Genomic DNA, 22,668 nt, shown 5'->3' with positions numbered 1-22,668 from the left:
CACAATTAAAAGCAAGCAGTTTACTTATTACACGAGGTAATAATTTTACCTACATGGTGTAAATTTACTGACGTATGTGAATGCACACCTTTAATAGATGGTCCCAATATTACCCACTATAATAATTGCAATTTACATGTACTTTTTTTACAGTGTAAACTTATTCGCGTTAATGTTAAAGGAAAATTGTCTTTATTGTTTATTATTTTAGATAAATACATTGTTGGATTCTTTAAAGTTAACTCTACGTAAAGCTATCTTCGATTGTTTAATTATCTCATTGCTTTTATTTTAAGTTGATAATTTATTACTCCGTACTGAATGATTATTGCGCAAGAAACTAAAAGCAAACTCCTCAGTATTTTAATGAATGACACTTCCTTTTGTCTCTCTTTTTTTCCCCCCTTACGTAATCAAGTGTATATCTAAACGTTTGGGCAGTTAACGGAGTAAACTCACGTAATTGCGACCGCAGTTATTATCTCCCTTGAGTACGCGATTTATTACTTAGGAACGTGATGTAATTTGACGAAAAAAATCATTTAGTTGTCTTTTAATAGCGTCGGGGAATAGCGGTTACATTCTGACCTCGTATCGCATCCGTGAGAAAATCGTAGAAACCGTTCTACGAAATAGCCAGCCTCCTGCCTCGTAAAAAGGCGCGCGTTCATTACCTTAATTAGTTTTGCATCCGAAGCAGATTAGCCGACATAACGACGCACGCTGGGGATTAATTGCATTATGTATCTCGCGGCATTATGTGTGATTTTCCGTTGGATTGCCGGTTGCACGAGCCGTCGTGACGAGAGCTATTAATATCTATTACGAGACGATCAGAATCCGAACGCGCCGCCGTGGCTCCGGCGAGCAGATAGAATCTCGTTTTATATAGGTGACTGCGCTCCCCAACGGCGTATTACGAATACGATTATCCGTGACTAATTGACCGGTCCAGCGCAGCGGTAATGACAAATAATTATTAGCTCGTGATATTTTACATAACGTCGATCGTGTCATACGCCGTGCCGGTCGTTTCCTTTCCGCTCGATTGAATTTCGCATCCTTCGCTCGCGGGCGCATATAACACCACGTCCGCGTCTCACGTATTACGCGATATACCCTTCCGCGAGCGCGTTTGCCGCCGCTCTCGCACCCCGTTGAAATTCGAACCGTCCGGATGCTGCGGGCTACCGATTAAGAGATACGTTAGGGTGTCCCACGTGTCGGAAAATTAATAATATTATTTATGAGCGCAGAACCTATAATTTCAAATCATGATAATTCAGCTATTTATCGCGATTGCGTAGGCATGGTGTTACACCCAGAAAGAAGTTTGAAATCAAAGAAATTTTCATGAAATTTTGTTACTTTAATATCAAAGAACCGATTTTTTTTTTACCTTAACCACAACTTTATTTGATCGAGACTGGAATATCTAAGAGAATTCATATCTGTTTCTTCAAATCTAGCCAAATGTTTCAGTAGAAGTAAACATAAATTTAGTAGATTCAAAGAAAAATGATTTCAACGTGTCTCATTTGTTTAACCTAATTAAATCTTGTTTCTGGGTGTAGGAATTGCGAAGGGTATGGTGTTATACCCTGAAAAACAAATTTTCTTGAAATTTTGACCTCACTTTAATTTAATTTCAAAGAAACGATCTTTTTACCTTAACTAAAATTTTATTTGATCGAGACTGGAACTTCTAAGAGAATTCACATCTATTTTCTACAAATCTAGCCAAATGTTTCAGTAGACGTAAACATAAATTTAGTAGATTTAAAGAAAAATGATTTCAACGTGTCTCATTTGTTTAACCTAATTAAATGTTGTTTCTGGGTGTTGAATTGCGAAGGGTATGGTGTCGCGTTTTATGCGAGAGCGTGCACAAGCGCGACGATAATTTTCTGTTTTTGCTCAAAAGAAATGCGTACGTCATAGGTGTATCGTAATTATTACGCATTCTTTAAGAGTGCAGATTGTGAGGGAAGCATTACGACTACGTTCAAGGAAACGGGGGAAATTAATAGTCATCGACTTTAATAATTAAATTCCTTTCGGTTGATTTACGTCGCTTAAGCGATTGCTCGCAGGATGTTTCCAGTAAAGATAATAACCCGTATAAATCGCCGCTCACATGATTTCACCGGAAATTATGCGAGCGCATTCCCAATTTTTTCCAACTGCGGAACGAGGCGAACCGGAGGTGCGAGGGAATCATTACGAGGTAGGCGTGAATCATGACGGGTGTCAATAACTCATCCCGCACGTTCGAGCGTTCATTCATTCCGGAAATATTGGCGACTATCGCCGTTGTTGCGTGGAAGAAACCGGGCGCTGTGGCGATCGTGCGATCGCGTATATCCGGCGACGGGTAAGAAAAGAAAGAAGAGGGAAAGAATGAATCGGGCAGTGAGACACCCCGCCGGGCGTCTCTCATCTCGCAGGCAAATTGCCCAGATGTTCCACGAAATCGTGAGGAAATCTCGGTGATTATGCCGCGCACAGAAGCTCTCGCGTCCGATCGCCGTGGATCTCGTGTTTAGGTGCATTTCAGACGGTAGCTTCCGAAATTACAGGGATTTCGGGATGAGTCCCGAAGATTGGCCGCGGTCCACGGATTCGTCCGTCGCGTCGATTTTATCATCGCTCGTTCGCCCGATCTCGTTGCATCCCGCTTGAGATTCTTCCTTCGATCGATCCCTCGAGAAGCAAGTCGTATTTTAACTCCCTCTCTTGGCATATCTCAGCAATCGCAAGAAAATAATGTGTATATCGTAGATTTTACTCGCTTATTCCGGTTTAAGTCATCTTTTGTCTCTTTCTAACGGGACAATTGGAAAAAGGCCAAGAATGATTAAACTACACGGAGAGAATTTTTTTTTAAAGATCATCCTGAATTATGTAATCGTGGAGCGACATGGCATTTTGGAGTACTTTATGAGAGTTTGACAAAATTTTATCACATTTGGTGGGGGGAAGAGGGCCATTGCGAGCCAAACGCTGGTATTCGTGCGAAAATATCCAATGTGAAACTTTATTGAATTTATAAATCAGTCATCAAACGTTTCGACCCATTTTTTCGAGTCATCCTCAGTGAGACTATAGAGATAAATACGTTCAACACTTAAATACGAAGCTGTCATCTAGAATTGCCATCTGACATGTTCACATGAGTCTCCAAATGGTGAAAGCCATAGAGAGAGAATGAGAAACCCGAAACTGAAAGAGGACAACATGATGAGCAGTAAACAACTAACTGATGATTTTATCACACATTTTACTATTATAGTAAACTGTATACTAAAATTGCAAAAAACTCTCAAAGTTCTTCAAAACGCCATGTTGTCCCACTCACATGATTTTCAGGGTAAATTTTAAGGGAAAATTCTCTCCGCGCAAGTTGAAAGTTAAACGACGTCGGTGCAAACCGGCGTTAAAGTTCTAATTCGCGATTCAATTCACCAAATTGAGTTTACCGAGAGTTTACCCGCCGAGGGTGACGATTAGTCGAATAATCGAACGATGTTTATCCATTGATTAATCGCCCAAAACGATTTTCATCGTATATCGCGTATCGGCCGGTAATTGTAAAGCGTATTCACGTCGTCAAATCATTTTGATGGCCCGCGCACCGACTTATTGGAGGAAACGTAACTAGAAGACGCGCGCTCGTATACTGCCGCGGTACTCTCTGATTACCCGTTGTCGTGCGCTAATGACTACTCTGGCGAACATAGTTGCAGACGGTAATTCGTACCTGCTACCTGGCGGCTCGGCTTCGTTTTCAATGAAACGCCGAGTATGAAAGCGCGCACCTATCAGCTGCTTCTCACGAAAAACAGGCTTGCGCCGCGAACGATAAAATTACGTATAGTACGCGGTTTCTCTCTCTCTCTTTCTCTCCCTCTCTGTCTCTCTTTCTGCCCGCTACAACTGATCGTTTGTATGACTCACAAATACGAATGAATCGAGACTGGCAGTCTAACTACTAGTCAAACTAGTTCTGTATGGCTATTTTAGGCGACATAAAATTTTACATTTCACTTTTTCTGACGAGATCTAAAATATCGAATCGTAAAGCAAACTACTACAATGGGACAGCTGGAGGTTTTACATGGCGCGCTTTCGTAAATTTCCATTGTGCCTTCGAGGATGAGGAAAGTGGTTTACGCCGCTGGTGTTCCTTCCAACGACTGAAATGTTTCATCTATATCGTAATCTTTGCGTCACTTCTGGCCACTCGGGCGCGATATAATCTTTATAGATATGTGCATTACACGCACGGGTGCGCGAGCGCGGACGAAACGCGCACCGTCGAAGAGGCGGACGAGGCACAGGCACCTTGGGGCCCGCGAGTAATAATAATTTAGCCTTTCCCTTTTTCTCTCTGTCTTTCTTGAGGCGCGCTCGCCGGCGTCCTTCTGAATTTAATAAGATCACGAAATTTCGCGGTTAGACGGGCGTCCCTAATTACACCCGCCGTTCACCGAGGCTCTCAGTTACCCTCGATTCGCGTATCATTATTATTACGTGTCCCTCTCCTAACTCCCTCGTCCGCGACGTGTCCTTGCGATGGGAAATGCGCGAGCACTTGGGGAAAAATCGCTTCTGACGGGCACGTACGCAAAGATTAGTCGCGCGCACTTGGCGACTTAATGGAAAATACGAGATCGTGATGAAAACCTCTCGCAAAGATCAAGCCAAGTCCCCGTTACGTGTCCTAGAATTCAAAGTCTGAAATACCTATGTGATTAATCTGTAAATTCCGCCGATGCAAAAGGCACTTGAAATTAGGTGAAGATAACGAGACGTTGTACGTTGCACATTTTCAATTCTCAATTTAAAAATTCGATGCTAAAGTCAACAGCACACGATACTATTTTTCCTACTGGATTGCTTACGAGAGCCAATGAGGACGCAGAGTTTTAGATCAGGTGACTTAACCCTGATTGGCTCTCGTAAGCAATCCATTAGGAAAAATAGTATCGTGTGCCGTTGGCTTAATAGTGTTACGACGTTTCTCACGAAGACACATCGATCTCGCGTTAGTCAAAGAAATCATACAGAGATTTGATTTAGAATCTATTATTATTACTGGTTATCATTATCAATTACCGTTTATATAGAATGCGGATAGCATCTAAAAAGACGTCAGGAGAATGAAAATTAATACCGTGTGTATTACTGTGCCATGCGCGCGCGATACGCGTTACATATGTGACAGAAAACACGTTTCTTTCTCATTACGGAACACACCTGATCTGTAATTAACGCGGCTGCTACGTTCACACGCGTTGCAAAATAGAACATGACTAATCGCCGATTAATTACATCGACACGATAATCGCAAATCCTTTCGGTATCCGGTTGTACGATTCCGCGGTGTGTTAGACGAGTTTCTCGGGCTACAAGCGAGAGATCGGCTTTCACAGATTTGGCGAACAAATTGCCTCGCGCGAATAATCCGCAACAAAATACATTCTCGGAATCGATTGCCGTCGTTGAAAGGAAGTCCTTCCTGTCCTGCCCTGCGCAACGTTGCGAAGTCATAGTAATCGGACTGCGAGGCGCGAATGGATTTGCCATTTCGCAACCGCACGGTAGTATAGCGCGAACCCACGGCCGGCATCAAAAGAGGCCGCTAAGTGGATTAAAGGCGAGTTTCTTCGTCATCTTCTTCGTCTAGCTTTCTCTTTCTTTTTCTCTCTCCGTCTCTCTGTCTGTCTACCTCCTCTCCCGTCGCTACTCCCGCCGCGGCATCCTGCCGTTCTTATTTGCTCCTGCCTCGGCGCGAAGTCCTTCGCTGCAACCGCGCTTCGTCAGAAGTCACGGACGAAGGAAGATAATTTACTTAACTTACGTTTAATCGTGTTTGCGCGCTTATTTATTCGCATCGTTTGCGTCAACATTTGGATTTAATGCGCTTGGAATTTAATTCGATGACGAAATGATAGTGATTAATCACGACTCGCAATCACACGTTTAATGCGTGCGAAGGTTAATTATTTTTCTCTCGCGGAAAATATATTCTCTGTGTTATTTAAAAAACGATCACGTGAATGTGTTCCCTAAGCAATTTCTTTATTTCTACAATGTTGAGTGAAAATTGTTTCTAATAATATTATATATATATCGAAGAAAGACACATTTACGGTACAAGGCATATCACAGCACAAGGCAAACTATAGTATCGTTTATCTTGATCACCTTCCGAGTTCTTGGAAATATATTATTTTTCCTTATTATTCTTCATATATGTATACAATAAATTAGATACAAATACTTATATATATAAAAGTCTGATATCGCCGATCTCAGTTCAACAAATTAATCATTGCGTAATGTCTCGTTTCCATGCAATTAGAGATCGGTTTTTTCCGTTCAATCCACGTACACCCAGAAAAAGATTTAGTTGGGTTAAACAAATGAGATACGTTGAAATCATATTTCTTTGAATCTACTAAATTTTTAACGATAATTAGGCTTTCAATCGACCATGACTGGCAACGTGTTTTTAACACAGAAAATTTATTGCGAAAAATATTACCAGAGTTTGAACCTGGACCTCCCTACTCTGTAATTCTGGCTGAGGTAATATTTTTCGCAATAAATTTTCCGTGTTAAAAATACGTTGCCGGTTATGGTCGATTGAAAGCTTAATTATTGTTAGTAATGTAATGGCGTCAAGTAATTCTTGATGCTGCTAAAATTTTATTTTCATCTACTAAGACATTCGCTAGATTTGCAGAAATAGATGTGAATTCTCCTAGAAATTCCAGTCTCATCCAATAAAATTTTAATTAAGGTAAAGAAATATTTTTGTAAAAATTGAATAAGAGTCTAATAGGGTCAACATTCAGACAAATTAGTTTGATTTCTAAGAAACTTTTTTCTTGGTATACCGCGACCACACGATTGCATACGATTCGCATCTCGAATATTGCGGAGGTGATTACATTATCGTTAGATGAGAATCGAATTGAGACGAGGAAAAGAGACGGATGGCCAGGAAAAGAGTGTACGAGACAGGGGAGTAGAGGGAATGCGCGTGAGTGACACCGCTGGTATGAGCAAGAGGCTTGGCGCGCGAGTAATTTGAGTAATTACCGCACAATTACATTATCTAATTAACCCCGGAGGTCGGAGCAGCCGCCAGTTACCGCGACGTGGCGGCCGTGATTGTCTTACTCGTGGCGCAACAGCAATTATTATTGTTTAACGCGCGCGGCACGAAATCATTGGATTTACAGAAATCTGCAGAATTCGCAGAAATTTGCGCAGAATTGGCAACGAAAACCCGTCGGTCTGCTTTGATTCTGTTTCTGTTACAAATCTTGATGTACAAAAGAACGTGTTATAGCAAGTACGACTGATTAAAAAGAATCAAATATTTACAATGTGCAGTACGTGGTTACGATTATTATTAATCACTGTCAATAATTACGGGCATCGTCTGCGCGATTAATCGATTCGTAGAAATGAGAGGAAGCCACGGCGTTATTACTTTTTTCTTCCTTTTTCATTATTCTTGTTATACACTAAGCAATCGTTTCCCGTGATTGTCGATTGCGGCCGGCAGGTCTTACGTACATTTTTTTCCCCCGAGAGTTAGGTCCGAGCTGAGTTCCGGGGTTTTATTCCTATCTTCTCTCCGGATTAATGGCGAGTTACTGGGTATTATTCTGCTGTCATTAAGTTATTATTAATGGCAAAACGTAATTGTCTTGCTATGGCACATCCGGAACGGCTTAAATTAGAGAGTATTTTTTAGTCACCTCAGGCGATACGTTTCTCTCCAGTCTAAATTTTACGTAAAAGTCATGTAACTGTCTGACAGATAAAGTATTAATTCTCTCAAGTTAATACTGACAATCGCTCAAACTTCATCGACCAATTAAGTCATACTGATTTTATCGACACGAGTTTTTTTTTCTGAATATTCGCACGCAAAACTATTTTGTATCGTTAAATTAGATTCTCGTAGGTTTGATAATTTTTTTTATCACAAGATCGCTGCACTTCCGTCGAGAGCGAATAAAAAAAAAATGACGCATAGTCGATGTATTTCACTACGTGTGACTTTAAAGAGGCGTTAATAGTTGCGAGTTATAAAACCTACGCACACACAGACACATACGACGCGTTACAGCCCGTGTGCACTGTAACGAACGCGTTGAATAAACAAGTCTTGGAATTCGCCATTTATCTTGACATAAATCACACATTGTAATTATCTCCATATAATTCGTATTTGCGTAAGCCGATATACCCTCTGATAAATTCGAGGTCTGACAAAAGACTTGTCAATTATACTTACAAAGTAGTCGTGATATCAGCATGCGATTGATATCGTGGAAACAAAAATTAGCCACGTCTTTGTCTTTAATTAGTATCGGTTACTATCGACACTGTAGTGAATATAATATCATTTTTCGCGATTAAGGTAGTTGTTTCGCGACAGTAATGCTCAAAAATTTAATTTAATTAGTCTTATTTTGCACGTATTAATGTAATGAATAAACTGTAAAACTTGGAAACAATTCTCACATAAACGATTTTACGAAATAACCACCTTAAGTAATCGTTTATATGAATAAAATGAAATATGTATCGGCAGATTAGCACTAGACACAATACATAGATAATATAATAAAAAATACGTTGACACTAAAATATAACAAAAATATGTCAATAGTTAATAAACATGAGGAAACTATTTGATGTTAGCTTGGCGAATATATCAAGATATGACGGCGGCGTATTGTCATGAAGTATGCGATACAAAGAATAAAGAAAATTGACTCGGAAAGTCAGGGCGAATAAAAATACACATTTTTGCAACCGGAAGATCGCGAACAGGGTTTAAGCACACACGATCGTTATCTGTGACGTGACGCGAGAAAAGAGAGGAGGACAAAATTCGCCGGCGAAATTCGAGCCCCGGTATAATAAGCGACGCCCGGAGCTCCTCGCCTTCTTTATACGTCGCCGGGAGAGACGCCTCCTTACGCGCGGTATCGATAATGTTTAATAACGAATCGCGCCGGACGGACAAGTAATTCGCACTGACGAGGGGTGACAAGCGGCTTTTGCCGCTCGCATTATTCCCGAGCCGGGATCCGCGGCCGTGCGCGCATACCTGCCGCGACCGCTACCTTTGTGGAGGAGCGAGGCGAAAGAGAGAAGCCGGTAGCCGGCTGCGTAATGCGTGCGTAATGCGCGCTTAATACGCGTACGGCGTGGAGAGCCAATTACTGATTGGCCACACTACCGCCAATCGGATGAGGGATGGACCTCGGTAAACCTGTACTCTTCGCTCTCCTTCGCACTTCGCGAGGCGAAGCCCTTCGGTGCCGCTCGACCACGGAGCCCGTTCTCGTGGAGGAACGAGGAGGGAAGATCCCGTGGTGGTCTAGCGATCTTCCTCGTCGCTCCGAACGGAATCCGAACGGGCGGGACGGGATAGATTCGAATTGTCGTTGACAGTGACAAAACTCTTAGAATGCACGCGGCTTAAACGTTTATGGAAATATTCATGTTTGTTGTTTCATAAAGAAGATACCTCTAACATTTCTATTGCATATTTTAAGGACGCAATCTACGTATCAGTGTTTTTATTTAATATGCGAAGTTTCTTATTTTAATGTCTAATATTAAAATATGAAGCGATTAAAATTCGAAGTAACGCCGTGCGATAAACTACAAGCAGAAATTTTGAATTGAAATAATATCATAAGTGAGTAGTTATTTAATATATTCTCTTACAGCCCGAGTCGAAATTTTGGCCCTACGTTGAACCTTTAATTCTATTATATAGTAGGACCTAAGACAGTAAAAGAGGTCGAACTCCAAGTACAAAATTTACTCCTCCTTGAAAACTGATAGTGTCGGAAATTTCTACTTTTGCCAATTTAGCATTAAAGTAGGTCCTTTTAAGTAGGAGCTAAAATAAATTTTTAGATTTAAAGATTCGAAGGAGGAGTAAAAAATATAATGTCATCAAAGTAGGTTATTGCTGGTCTATGTAAAGATCAGTTAAGTAGGTGTAAATTATCCTTAAAAGTGTCAAAATAGTACCAAAATTTTCACTCGGGAGATATTGTATTTTTTTGTCAATACATGATCCCAAAAGGGTAGATAAAGATAAAATGTTGTCTGGAAATAACAAAGGGCGAGAGAAATTCCTTATTAGCTTGTATAACGTATAACATAAGAATCCCGTATAAATGTTTATCGCGTGACTCGCCGTGTTACTGACTAAAACATCATTCTTCCGTAACGAAGCACCGACCATTCGAAAACAATGAAAAGAAGACGCGTATCGACTCCGTGTCGTTTAACGGTGACGGAGATCCAACGCCGCTTCCGTGGGACGAGGCAACATCGTCCGCTAATTAACTCCGGAAGGCACTAATCTTATTTGTTGAGAAACGAATAACGGGTCGGCGGCGTTTCTAATCGGGAGCATGACTCGTCGTCGGTCGATTAATGACAGGAGGAGTTGCGGGTCCTGGACGCGGCGGAGAGTCCGGGGACCGGAGGAGGACTAGAATCGCGGTGGAAGGCAGGGAGAGGGCGGGATGGGGGGGGGGGGTGGGAGGCAGGGAGAACAGAAGAAGAGACCGCTCCGTGGAACTGGTTCCGTTCCATGGATCACTGGAAACAATCATCCTTATTAAACTCACCACCGGCCCACCCCGCGGATATAAAGGCATCCTTCGGAATGATTTACCGAGAAGCGCGTCGCGCGGCCCTTTGAACAGGTGGATCCCTCGAAATGCGACGCGAACGGACGATAAATTTTATGGATCCACCGGGCGGATAGATTGAGAACGCGCGCGACGGGGGTGGCCGCGCGCGATATTCCGCCGAGTCAGGTTTTCGAAGCGAATTCGGGACGAAATGGCGCCCGGCTCTCGTCGGAGTAGGTAATTAAGAAACGGAAAATCACGAAAGAGTTTCGTTACGACTACGTGTGGCTTTAGGTATCCTCGTGGCATTCGAGAGGCAGGACACCGAACGATTAAATTACTGGGGGCGCAATTTTTGACAATAATTAGGCCCGGTTTCACCAAACGTCGCTTAACTTTGATCTTAGTTTACTTCATAGACATATTATAATCTAGACCGAGCATTGAGCAGCGGGGGTAGAGGTTCACGTAGAAAAGGACAAACTCAGTTTTGTGCTACTTCGTTCTCTCTTGTTCACATGCGAACGACAGTTTGTCCTTATCTACGTGAACTTCTACCCCGACTGCTCAAAGAAGGGCAAACGCTCGGTCTAGATATAATATGTCTATGGTTCAGTTCAAGTTTGTCTCTTTCTAAAGCAACAGTTGGAAAGAGACAAAGAACGAAGGAAGCTGAGCTCAAAGTTAAACAACGTCGGTTAAACCGGACCTTATAAAGCGAGATTAAGCCAGAGAGACCGGAGTAGTGAAGCGAAGCTCGCGCGAATGTCGCTCGACTAAAGTTTACCAATTGTCCCGACGCTGGCATGAGAACCGGCTGAGATGAGTGTCACGTTGGAAGTAACCGCGTTTAAACACGCTATACGTGTTAACGTTTACGAGGTTATTAATTAGCCGCGTCGTTCGCCAGAAAGAAAGTAAGTAGCCGTAGCCGAACATTCGGAGAGACAACGAGAGGTTGTCTCGTCGCTTCAACCGCGCTCCGTTCCTCCCTCTCTCTCTCTCTCTCTCTCTCGCTCTTTCTGCGGCTCCTCTTTATCTCTTTTGGGGGGTTTGCAACGGGATAAAAAATTAAAACCAATAGGGACAGGTCGAGACTGGCCGGGCCCGCTCACGGTCGAACGATTAGTCCGTCGCCGTGGTCGGTAGCAGCGCGGACCCGAGTCGCAACGCTCCAATCTAAATTAGATCTTAAGAGCCCGTAAAGGTAAGTGGCCACGCTCTCTCGCGGGCTTACGTGGCAAGTCGGCTTTTAGTGCCATATAAACAGGACGAATCTGGTAATCCGCGCGCTCCCTCGCAAATGCCACTCGGCCCTCGTATTCGCGGCTCCCGCAAAAAAAAAATGCCCGCGGTTATCTGTTATCGCGCTCGGAAACGACATTCCACGAGACGTTGTCCTGTCGTCAACAGCTTGTTTGGGGCTACCTCCTCCTAGTCTCTCGTCAGCGTGTTGTACCGATCGCAGACAAAATCCGTCTCGAGAGACTGTCTTCGGTAACGAGAAAATAGGGTAACGCAAAAATTCAATTCAATCTGATAAGGGGAAACTACGGTAATAAAATGGGAATTAAGATTAATTTGCAAAGCGAGGGGAGGGAATGTTAATGAAATAGTAACAAATGACAGATAAAGAAAAAGCATACGAAGAAAAGTTGCATCGTATGATTCACGAGTGTAAAGGTGTCCACGAAAGTCGAACGAGGCCCAGAAGAGGGGCCCGTCCGACCGCTCTCGGGCCGCAGTGTTTTACTGATCGACAAATAAACGATGAACATAAGAGAAATGTTTATCGATGTCCAATTGGATGTACACGGCCCAGCGTGCGGGAACACGTGTCTTTTATTGGCGAATGAATTTTCATTCGCGATGTCCAGGAAGTTAAGGCCGCGCCAGCATCCTCTTGGGCCATCGATATATGTATATTTCGATAGGTCCCAATCGCACGCCTGCCCTTATGCGAAAAGGCGCGTTTAATGAATATGCGTCGTGTTCCGCGACGCGGCTTTACTCTCTTCTCTTCCCTTCCCTCTCCTTCTCGTCGGGCCAGTCAATAAACCTAAGCGACCATAAAATCCAATTAGCGCGAAATTAATACTACCACACGGCGAAATGGCGGAAGAAACGGGGATTAATTTATACTACGAAACGGCAGAAAACGTCGGGCAATTTTCCACGGGCAGGAAGCCCGTATAAGTGGACGGGGAATAAATTAATACGGGTGACGAATGTTATTAGAAGCCAATCAAGCCAATTACGGGCTGTTTTCTTGAGAAGAAAAGGAATTTTTATAGCGACAAATAAATAGGTGTCGGTTTTATAAGGGGGTACATATTTATCATGAAAATAATACACCGGATGATTGAAAATCAGACAGGTGACAGGACTCGCGGGATGTGTTATTAAATTACGAAACTTTATTGCCTTTAAATGCATACGAGATCGCCTCGCCATTTGAACGAAGAGCAAGGCGATAATATTCGCCTCTTTCGAACCTATGGTCAGGTTCTCTGTGCTCCCTTTATTCATTTGTTTCATTGAAGTTAACAATTTCCCGAAAGTTCGATACACTGGCAATTTCTAAATCGCAACAAGTACCTATATGTTTTAATGTCGCTTATCACCGACTAGAAAAGTTCACTCGAAGCTCTTTTCTTCGCTATAAGAGAAAGTTGTTCAGAATCTTCTCTTCAGTTCTAATTTCGCCAAATAAAGGAAGGGGTCGCGTATTTTGCTCGTTAGAGTCTATCTTGGCCGCAGTTTCTCGCGCGCGCATGGATGTGTAGCTTGTCTCGCCATATTCGCGAATACATCTCCAGCCCTGACCGTATACCACGGACACTCTACCTGCTTCGCCTCTCTCTCTCTCTCTCTCTCTTTCTGCATACTCCCCACCATCTTCGTTAATTACGAGAACCCATACCGTGGCCGCAGGACCGGACCTATTACGAGCGATTACACCGCTATTAGTTACCTACCGGGTGTTCCACGGCGCGGAGGAAGGCACTAAAAAAAGGACAAGGGGAAAGAAAAAGCTACCCAGATAGATTGCGCCGCGGCCCAATGGCGGCGCGATATACTGTACGTATGTAACTGGACCCGGGTGTGCAGGGGACTTAATAATGCAAAACCGTCGTTCCGCGTCTACGGATGGGAATTTGCATGAGGATCGTCAGTCTGGCCGCGGGAAGGCCCAATGATCGATGTATCGTTCCACGAATTTACACCCGCGGATTTACCTTCGCAGACTCGCACGGGCGGATAGGTGATTTATTTCAGAATCTGCCATGGATTCAGATTAAAGAAGGAAACGGGCACGATCATTACTCAAAATCCGCATTTAAAAGCGCTCTAAAAGGTTTTGTTTTCGTGTTGATTTTAATTTCGCCCTTGCTTTTTTAAAATGCGCACCGTAAAGTACGTATTTTTACTTGTGATAAGGGCGACAGGAGCACATGACGAAAAATACGATATTCGACAAAGTGTTCGTAATAAGATGGAAAGAAACAGAACACAATAGTTAGTTTCTGGAATCTGTAAATATCGACGTGTTCGAAGCCATTTCGGTTACTAAAGGTAACCCTTTAGTATTTTTACGGTATAGAATAACGTTAGACGCACGAAGAAAAAGATTAGTTAACTAAAAGAGATACGAACGAACGTTATTAAGTATAAGAAAAAACGCCGATTACTTCATATTCCCCAAATTTTTAAATCTGAGGCTAAAATTTCATTATAAAATGCTCATTAATTATAGCAATAGGTATGTATCAACGGTATCAATTGTTGCGGGCGCTCGCAGTTGTTTGTTCGTTCCCGTTGTATTCTACTTGGGATTTTGGTGTGCCTGAGGTGCATTAAGCATATCTTTTTAAAACACGATACGTTTATACGCGCGTTGTGTCCCCAGCCGTCACTCGGTCATCATTATTTCGAGGCCTGTCTCAGGTAGTATACACTTAGGATAACCAGATCTCTTTTATAACCGTGCTCAAGGACTACCTGTGCACCGTAAATATCTTGCGGCGGAGACCATTTTTTGAAAAAGAATTTGATAAGTAGCGACCGACGCTATCGGCGATAGTCCGGAGAGTGCACAGGAGCCAGACAACCAAATATTTGGGTGGCAGCCGATAGTCGGTCACCTAAATTGTATCTAAATCCCGTTACTCCGCCCTTCCCCTCTCTTTCTAAAGTCTGATAAATGCGGTTAGACACCTCGCCTATCGTCTGGATCCACAGGAGTTACACGAGCTTTCTATCCCGTCTCTGAGATATGCCGTAAGGCGCTTAGTCAGGATTGTCTTTGGAAGAAGGATTACGACTCGGAACAGCTTTGTGACAATTGATCCTCGCTCGAATGCTCTCGTGAAATATTACCAACGGCTACGTAACGTTACATTCGTTAGTTTCTCACGTTTTCTGATTTCATGCAACATTTTTGTCTAAGTGACGGGTAATTAATCCAGTGTAATTCCAAGGGGAAAAAAATACATTTCGTTACATTAATTATGAACCAGCTCGAAATTGAACTGTAACGGTGATTTTAAATATGGTTTTATTTGAATCAAATGATAATTAATTTAATGCCCGATAATCAGCTGCATTAATTACGCAGCTAACATTTAATGCTATAAATGTGTATAAGATTGATGCAAAAATAGTTTTAAATTAAGTAGTTGTTATACTATAATAATTTTAAAACTTTGTTCCGATCTTAGAGAGTCATTTGTTTTGCACTATTCTATATACGTCTGTTCACTTGGCAAGTTCTAAGTACGTGTAACGGTACGCATTTCAGTTTAGAGGAACTTATGCTTTTTGGAAATCACACATTGCCTACAGTCTTTGCATACCGAACCCAAATAAAATTCCATCTGAACGCCACTCATCCCGGCCATTTGAGTCGAGATAAAGAGTTGAGATTATTGGAACATTGCTTGATGGTCAGACGACTCACCTCGTAAACACGTCCGGATAATGCGTCCTGGAGAAGGCCTTTTCAAGCTCCTCCAACTGAAAGCTAGTAAAGGTCGTTCTGTAGCGACGCTGCTTTCTCTTGGGCGCAAAGTCGTCGGCCTCCGCCTCACTCTCGGGGCTGGTCGGCGCCGCTCGCGGGTGGGTGCCCTCTTCCTCGGGCCTTACCTCCTCGGTAGAGATGCCCATTTGGGTGGACTGAGGTGTCGTGGTCGTCGTCGTCGCTGACGTCGGCGCCGATTGCTGGTGAGGCTGCGGGTGAGGCTGCTGGCTCGCCTGCTGGCTCACCTGCTGGCTCACCTGAGTCACCTGGCTCGAGTTGCTCGTGCTGCTCGCAGGACTCGTCTGCGGGACGGCCTGCTCGCTGCCTCCACGCGACGAATGATCTGCATAGAAAAATAATTACGTCACCCTCGAGTAATAACAGAGACATCTTCTTGCCACTTAAACTAACGCGAGTATAATATGGTTACAGGTGTCACGAGGATTCGGAGCTTATTGTATGTTCCTGCTCGGGTCATGGACTGTGCAGCCAGCGTAATTTTCGTGAGTCCAGATTTTATTTTGTGGATATAATTTTAGGTCGGCTATAAGACTTTGTGAATCGAATCGCACCACGGCCCAGATTGTAATTCTTACAAGTTATATTAGAGAAGTTTTCAACTTTTAATCTATAATCTTTCAACAATGTCAATCGTTGCGACATAAAATCGGTTTTATAAACAACATTAGATTATTTGGGTGATTGCATCGGATGATTGCAAAAATAAAACAACAATATCAAGGTTTAAAATTCTGTCTGCAAGTAAAATTGGAATTTGCACACATGGTCTGAAATTACATGTGTTAATTCACACATTTACACACGTTTCACAATTTTGAGTTTGCACATAGTTATAATTCTTTAAATGTCATTGTCAGTTGTTTAAAACGAGATATTAATTTATGGAAGCGCGCATTATACACACATCTCATTAACGAATCGGTATTGGTACCTTAAAATGAGTGGGACAACGTTAGGTTCGCGTTAGACCATCTGATCGCGACTGAAACGCAAATGTGGTGTGAAACGATTCATCAGCTGTCACGTGAGGCGGTGACCACAACGTGTTATCAGCGACGATCGGATTCCACGAACGGTCAGGGAAATCGCTGCGGTCTAGTTTCCGCTGCGAGCGGATTTAAACGACGGCCTGCTCGGCGCGCCGGCCGTAAACCATCTCGGGATTTGGAATTTCCGCGCTTCAAATTTCCGCCTTCGTGGAAAGATCTACCGAGTGACCGCTGTATAATTAGACTAACCATTAACGCAGCTGTTAAGCTGTAAGAAGTTTTACGTCTCTAAATAAAAACCAGCTTTGAACAATTTCACTCTGGCGTGCCAAGTATCTCTCCATAATCAGCGCAGGAGAGAGGTATCGGTATAATATCAATCGGTTGTCAAGTCGGGAAAATACAATTTTCAGATGTATTATAAAGTATTAGGTATCTTAGTTTGATATATAATATTTAATTGATATATTTACAAATTAGACGAAGTTCTCTCTCTCTATAACAATAAGCTCGTCCTAAAATAAAAGGAAATCTATTATTAACAAAAAAATTGATACAAGTCTACGGACTGAAACATATACATCAGTTTGACATTTTCTCGAAGTGATAAATTGTGCTAATTTTATAAAGCTGAGTTTAAAGAGGATTAATTAATTTTCTCTAATAACATGTCTACTGTGTGATATGTTAGAACTAATAAACATCAATATTAAACGATACATAATACGAATATAAGATTAGGAAATATATGGGTGTACGCACACGCGCGTGACTTATTATCATATATTAGGCAAAAAGAGGCGAATCGGAATAAATAAATTTTAGATGCAAATGCTGACATAAGCGCGTGTGCGGCAGGGATATCACTCCTTTCACCACGACTCTACCTCGTAGGAATTAATGATCTCTGTGAGCCCGCACCTCGCAGTCCCGCCATCGTGGCGATCGTGTAACGGCGTTCGATATTACTTGTAAACTTGTAACGGAATCGTTAGCAATAAATATCCGCAAACCGGTGGCTTCGTGAGGCAAGATTACAAGCTGCTACCGGCTAATGCATAAATGAAGAAACGAATAATTGCGCCAAAATAAGAGCTCAAAGACCGTCGCGGAACCATCAGTATTAATTTAAATTATATCGTTGAACAATTCTAAATAGTTTCGCGTTATATTCTATTTATCAAATAAAGAAAAGTAATTCTGTGTTACAAGAGACGTGTGAATGCAAACTTTGACAATTAACCTCTCCGAGTCATAAAATTAAAATTTTTATCATACATGACATGCACATAAATTGTACCTAAGTATTCAGCATTCAACCGCATATGTTTTTTATTTTCTTACACGGGGAGAATTTTCTCTTCAAAAATTTACCCCGAAAATCACGTAATCGTGGGGCAACGTGGCATTTTGAACAACTTTTGTCAATTTAACATTACAGTAGGTCCTTTTAAGTAGGAGCTAAAGTAAATTTTTAGATTTAAAGATTCAAGGGAGGAGTAAAAATACAATGTCATCAAAGTAGTTATTGCTGGTCTATGTAGGTGTATAGATCAACTAAGTAGGTGTACATTATTCTTAAAAATGTCAAAATAGTATCAAAATTTCGACTCGGGTTGTGACTCACGATGACGTGGCTTTCAGGATAAATTTTAAGAAAACATTCTCTCCGTGTACATATAAATGTAAGACGCTCGATTTCACGTAGACCATTTTAAATTTTGCAAGAAGCTTAATTCGCTACGACTACGAGTATCCCCGTCACGTTCCGCGCATATCGGTGAAACGTAGCTGTTACGTACGTATCGGTACACGCTCATATGCGAAGTCTTTAGAGAAAACGGCAGCCGATCGAGTAAATTTCTAGAATCGGGCGGCTCGATAGAAAGCGAGGGTCGAAAAGACGGGCGCGGGGCAGAGGGGAGGGAAGGATCGAAGTGGTTTACGCGGTTCTTAAGCGGCAGTTTTTAATCGAGTCAATTTATCGGAAATGAGCTTATAATGCAGGTAGCCTCGACGTAATGCCGATAATATACAACGGGCCTAAACCTCGCCGGATTTTCCTTTTTGTTCGCGTACGCTCGCGACGTGTGCAACTACGAGTTCATCGACGCGTAAGGAGAGCGAGGCGGAGCAGGGGGGGGGGAGAAAGAAAGACGGAGTTAGAAGGAGGAGAGGAAGAGAAAGAGAGAGTAGAGAGAGAGAGAGAGAGAGAGAGGACGTGTAGGTAGCCTTTTACATTATAATAGCATTAATGGGGCCTGAGGCCGCACTTAGCGTTCGCTCGCCGGCCAGTTCGCCTCGTCGTTATTAACTGAAAATTACCGAAACCGAAATCTAATTCACGTAAACACTATAATTTCACCGCGTGCCGGAATCGGGAGTCGTTCTCTAAGCGCGCTCGCTCTCTCGCGATAAGGCATATTAAATTCCTCGACCTAATCGAACGGGCAAGCATCGCCCGCGAGAATCGCGCACCTGTGATCATGCGAGTCGATCTTTTTTATCCTCGTCGCGGAACTTCCTTTCGCGCGCAGAGATAATGAAATTAGGAAATAAACGCACGGATGGTTGTAGATTTTAGTGTTTGAGAAAAGTGAATTTATTTGAGAATTTTTGACCTTACTAGACTCTTATTTAATTTCCAAGAAATGATTTCTTTACCTTAACCAAAATTTTATTTGATCGAGACTGGAATTACTAAGAGAATGCATATCTATTTCTTCAAATCTAGCAAATGTTTTAGTAGATGTAAATAAAAATTTAGTAGATTCAGAGAAACATGACTTCGACATTTGTGTAAATCAGCTAAGCTTTTCCTTTGACATGCCAAGAACTTGTGACCTAAAGCGAACGTTCTGCAACGAATGTTTATATCTTAGAAATTATTAGTTGCATACGTCGTAGATAAATCCAAGATAATTGCAAAGAAACGACGTTATCACTTTAACGTCAATTACATGGCGGAGTAATTTTGATTGACATTATAATAGCTTTAAACGACAATATGCAAATGGAAATGTCAGGGAACACGCAAATCTTTAATTAGCGCAAATTTATAAATGTCAAGCGGCAAATTGTTTTCAGGAAAATTATACAAATCATCGGCTGTGTATGGCGACCACTATGTGTGTTACGCGTTATCTCGAAGTTATTCCCGGCGCGGATTAATGAACGATAGCCGGTTTATGTGTCGCAAGTGTACGTCGTAATAAACATCGGCGAGAACGTGTTTTAGCGCGATTCCATCGCGAAACGAGTGGTAACTTGCGTCGCATCGACGTTACTTAATTTACCGCGAGTTCGATCTCGCGAACGCCCATTTATTTCTCTCCGTCGGGCTGTTCCGCGCGCCTTGACAATATCATGAATGTTCAATTAGATACGTCACGCTCGATTAGAAATGATAGAGCGAATTGCAGGGCTGTAACCGGTGATTAATCTCGCGGGGGAACGCGGAGAGGTATTACTTTGCTAATACGACCAATAAAATCGTGCACCTATATTAGTTTTCGTTATATCTCTCTGTTATCGAGCGCAAAAGTGTGTTTCAGGGCGTTCCGGGTCCTTCGTCATTCTTGACGTACGGTCGAAAATACGGCTTTGCCAGAAAATTAAGTCCCAAAGTGACGCGAGGTAATAGAAAAAGAAAACTTATTTTACACCCAACTCATCAATCTTGACTTACACCCTGAAAAAAGATTTAGTTGGGTTAAACACATGAGATACTTCGAAGTCATATTTCTTCGAATCTACTAAATTTTTATTTACTTCTACTAGAACATTTGCTAGATTTGAAGAAACAGATGTGAATTCTCTTAGAAATTCCAGTCTCGATCAAATGAAATTTTGGTTAAGGTAAAAAGATCGTTTCTTTGAAATTAAATTAAAGTCTAGCAAGGTCAAAATTCTCAAATAAATTCTCTTTTCTCAATGTGGGCTCGACGAAAAATTTTAATCCGAGAATTAGTTAACCAAAAAGAAAATAATCTAAGCAAATTTGCCTCGCTCCTTATAAGCTGCACGTCAACGATGTAGTGTGAACATGCAGAATCCTGGAGAGTGCAAATGCATTCGCTGTCGTTCCCCTCGGCATGAAAAACTGCATCGTTTCTGCTACATTTGCGCGCCGTTAGCGTCTGCCTGTACACATATACGCACGTTGCGTGTGCGCGATTTACGGCCGTGCAAATTAGCGCGCCGCAATCAACCAATTAGCTAAGTCATTGTGGCCGCATACGCGGCGTGTACGCAGTACGTACGCCGGGCGACAAACGGCGGCTGTTAATTACCCGCTAATCCGTACCGCGAACGTCAATTAAAGTTTCCTCCGCGATATTTTCCGTTCAGTGAGACTTCCTGTGTTTAATCGCGCGGATTACATAAAATATTACCGCTTCTGTTTATTCGTCTGTTAGGAATTACGTCTCCGACCGTACGTGTTTCGTAACCGCGATTGCCTATTAGTTTTGAAACGCGCGTTTCTTCTAATTAATTCGAAGCGAGCAAAGTGTTACAGAACGGACTCTTGGTGCAAATAAAAAAGAAGATGCAGAAAATGTTGCCACCTGTAACTTTTACTCGCCGCGATCTGGTTTGGATTACATCTATTTAGTTCTCACCGGCTCATGTGACCAGGCTGTACAAGAGTGACAAGATCGTTCCGATTTACAAATTGTACTAAATATATTAAGTGAGATAGATACACGATATTAATTGACGGTATTCGGTTTTACGCAATGTCCGCGGGTGCACAAAGTATTATATGGCTTAGTTCGCACAAGACATTATAAATTTACAATATTTCAAAATTAATGTAGAAGACCCATCATTTTCGTTAAGCACTAATAAAATTTCCAGCCGACGCATTTTCGATATCACATGCGCGTTAAAAAATTCGATTTGCATTAAATTATTTAAATTTTATATTTAAATAATTTAATGGGATTCTGAGAGAGAATTTCTGCGCGTCTAATACGGCGACACTAATTCTCGGTATAAAGCGTACGTGCTGAAAATGCAATTACACAATATTGTCGCACAGCGATATTGCGCTAGGGTTCATGTGAGCGACACTCGATAATGCGCAGGTCTTGTCGATCGTCTTTTTACGCCGGTTCAGACACCTCGGCCGACGATGCCGCATTTGGAAGAGACGTTTCCACATCGAATCATACTTGCAAATTCGCGCTAATAGACGCATCAATGCATCCTACGACACGAACCGGCGTCGCTCGGCCGTGTTCGATCCCTCGAGCGCGATAATAAGCGGCAATTACGAATTATCGGCGGGTCTTCTGGTCCGTTCGCTCCTGCCGCGCGCGATAACGGCGCAGATAACGCCGGATATATGTACCTTCCGGATACGGGCAACGCGCATCCGATGCGCCGCGAGTTCGCTTGTACTCCCGCTCTCGTAATGCCCCGAAGAGCGCGGTAAGATTGCGAGATACGGAACGGGAACAGTTGACTGCACCCCAGACGTGTGAGAGCAACCTCTGACCCTTTACGTTATTATTTCACGCTGCCGCCTTGGCTCTTTTTTTCCCATTTCTCCCGGGACAAGTAACCGTAATTCCGTCGCTAAAGGGAAACGACGAAATCTTGGCTGCATCTGTTGTGTATAAATATTAAATACAAAAAATATGCCGATAAAACTATTTTCACAAAAAGAGGGCGATATAATTTTATTCGTTCGATAACATTTTTTTCGTAGGTTCGCGAGTTATGAGACAAATTAGTGTCCCGAAGGTGAATTTGTACGGTTGATACAGTTCATGGTTATTAAAAGAAACGTCAAATCAGTATTATACAATTCGAGTTCGTATAAACTCTATCTTTTTTTCATAGAACGCACTTGTGCGGCAGCAGTCTTTTGCTATTCCAATTTAAAAAAAAAAACAAAACGTATTTCACGAAGAAAATGAGTCAGTGATTCAATTGT

General features: G+C 42.3%; 1 protein-coding gene across 1 annotated transcript in view; it reads right to left on the bottom strand.

Moving 5' to 3' along the window:
• LOC105566263 (homeobox protein aristaless-like) overlaps positions 1-22,668 on the bottom strand; it is a 149,485-nt gene that overhangs the window by 15,962 nt on the left and 110,855 nt on the right. Inside the window, exon 3 of the mRNA XM_012020134.1 lies at positions 15,655-16,057. Coding sequence (XP_011875524.1) covers positions 15,655-16,057 — 403 coding nt within the window. The remainder of the gene's footprint in view (positions 1-15,654; positions 16,058-22,668) is intronic.

Source organism: Vollenhovia emeryi, unplaced genomic scaffold (genome assembly GCF_000949405.1).
Source record: "Vollenhovia emeryi isolate VEMERY1.0 unplaced genomic scaffold, V.emery_V1.0 DF939146.1, whole genome shotgun sequence".
Classification (NCBI taxonomy): Eukaryota; Metazoa; Arthropoda; class Insecta; order Hymenoptera; family Formicidae; genus Vollenhovia; species Vollenhovia emeryi.
The sequence above is the reverse complement of the archived record's forward strand: the minus strand, read 5'-3'. Positions and strand labels throughout refer to the sequence as shown.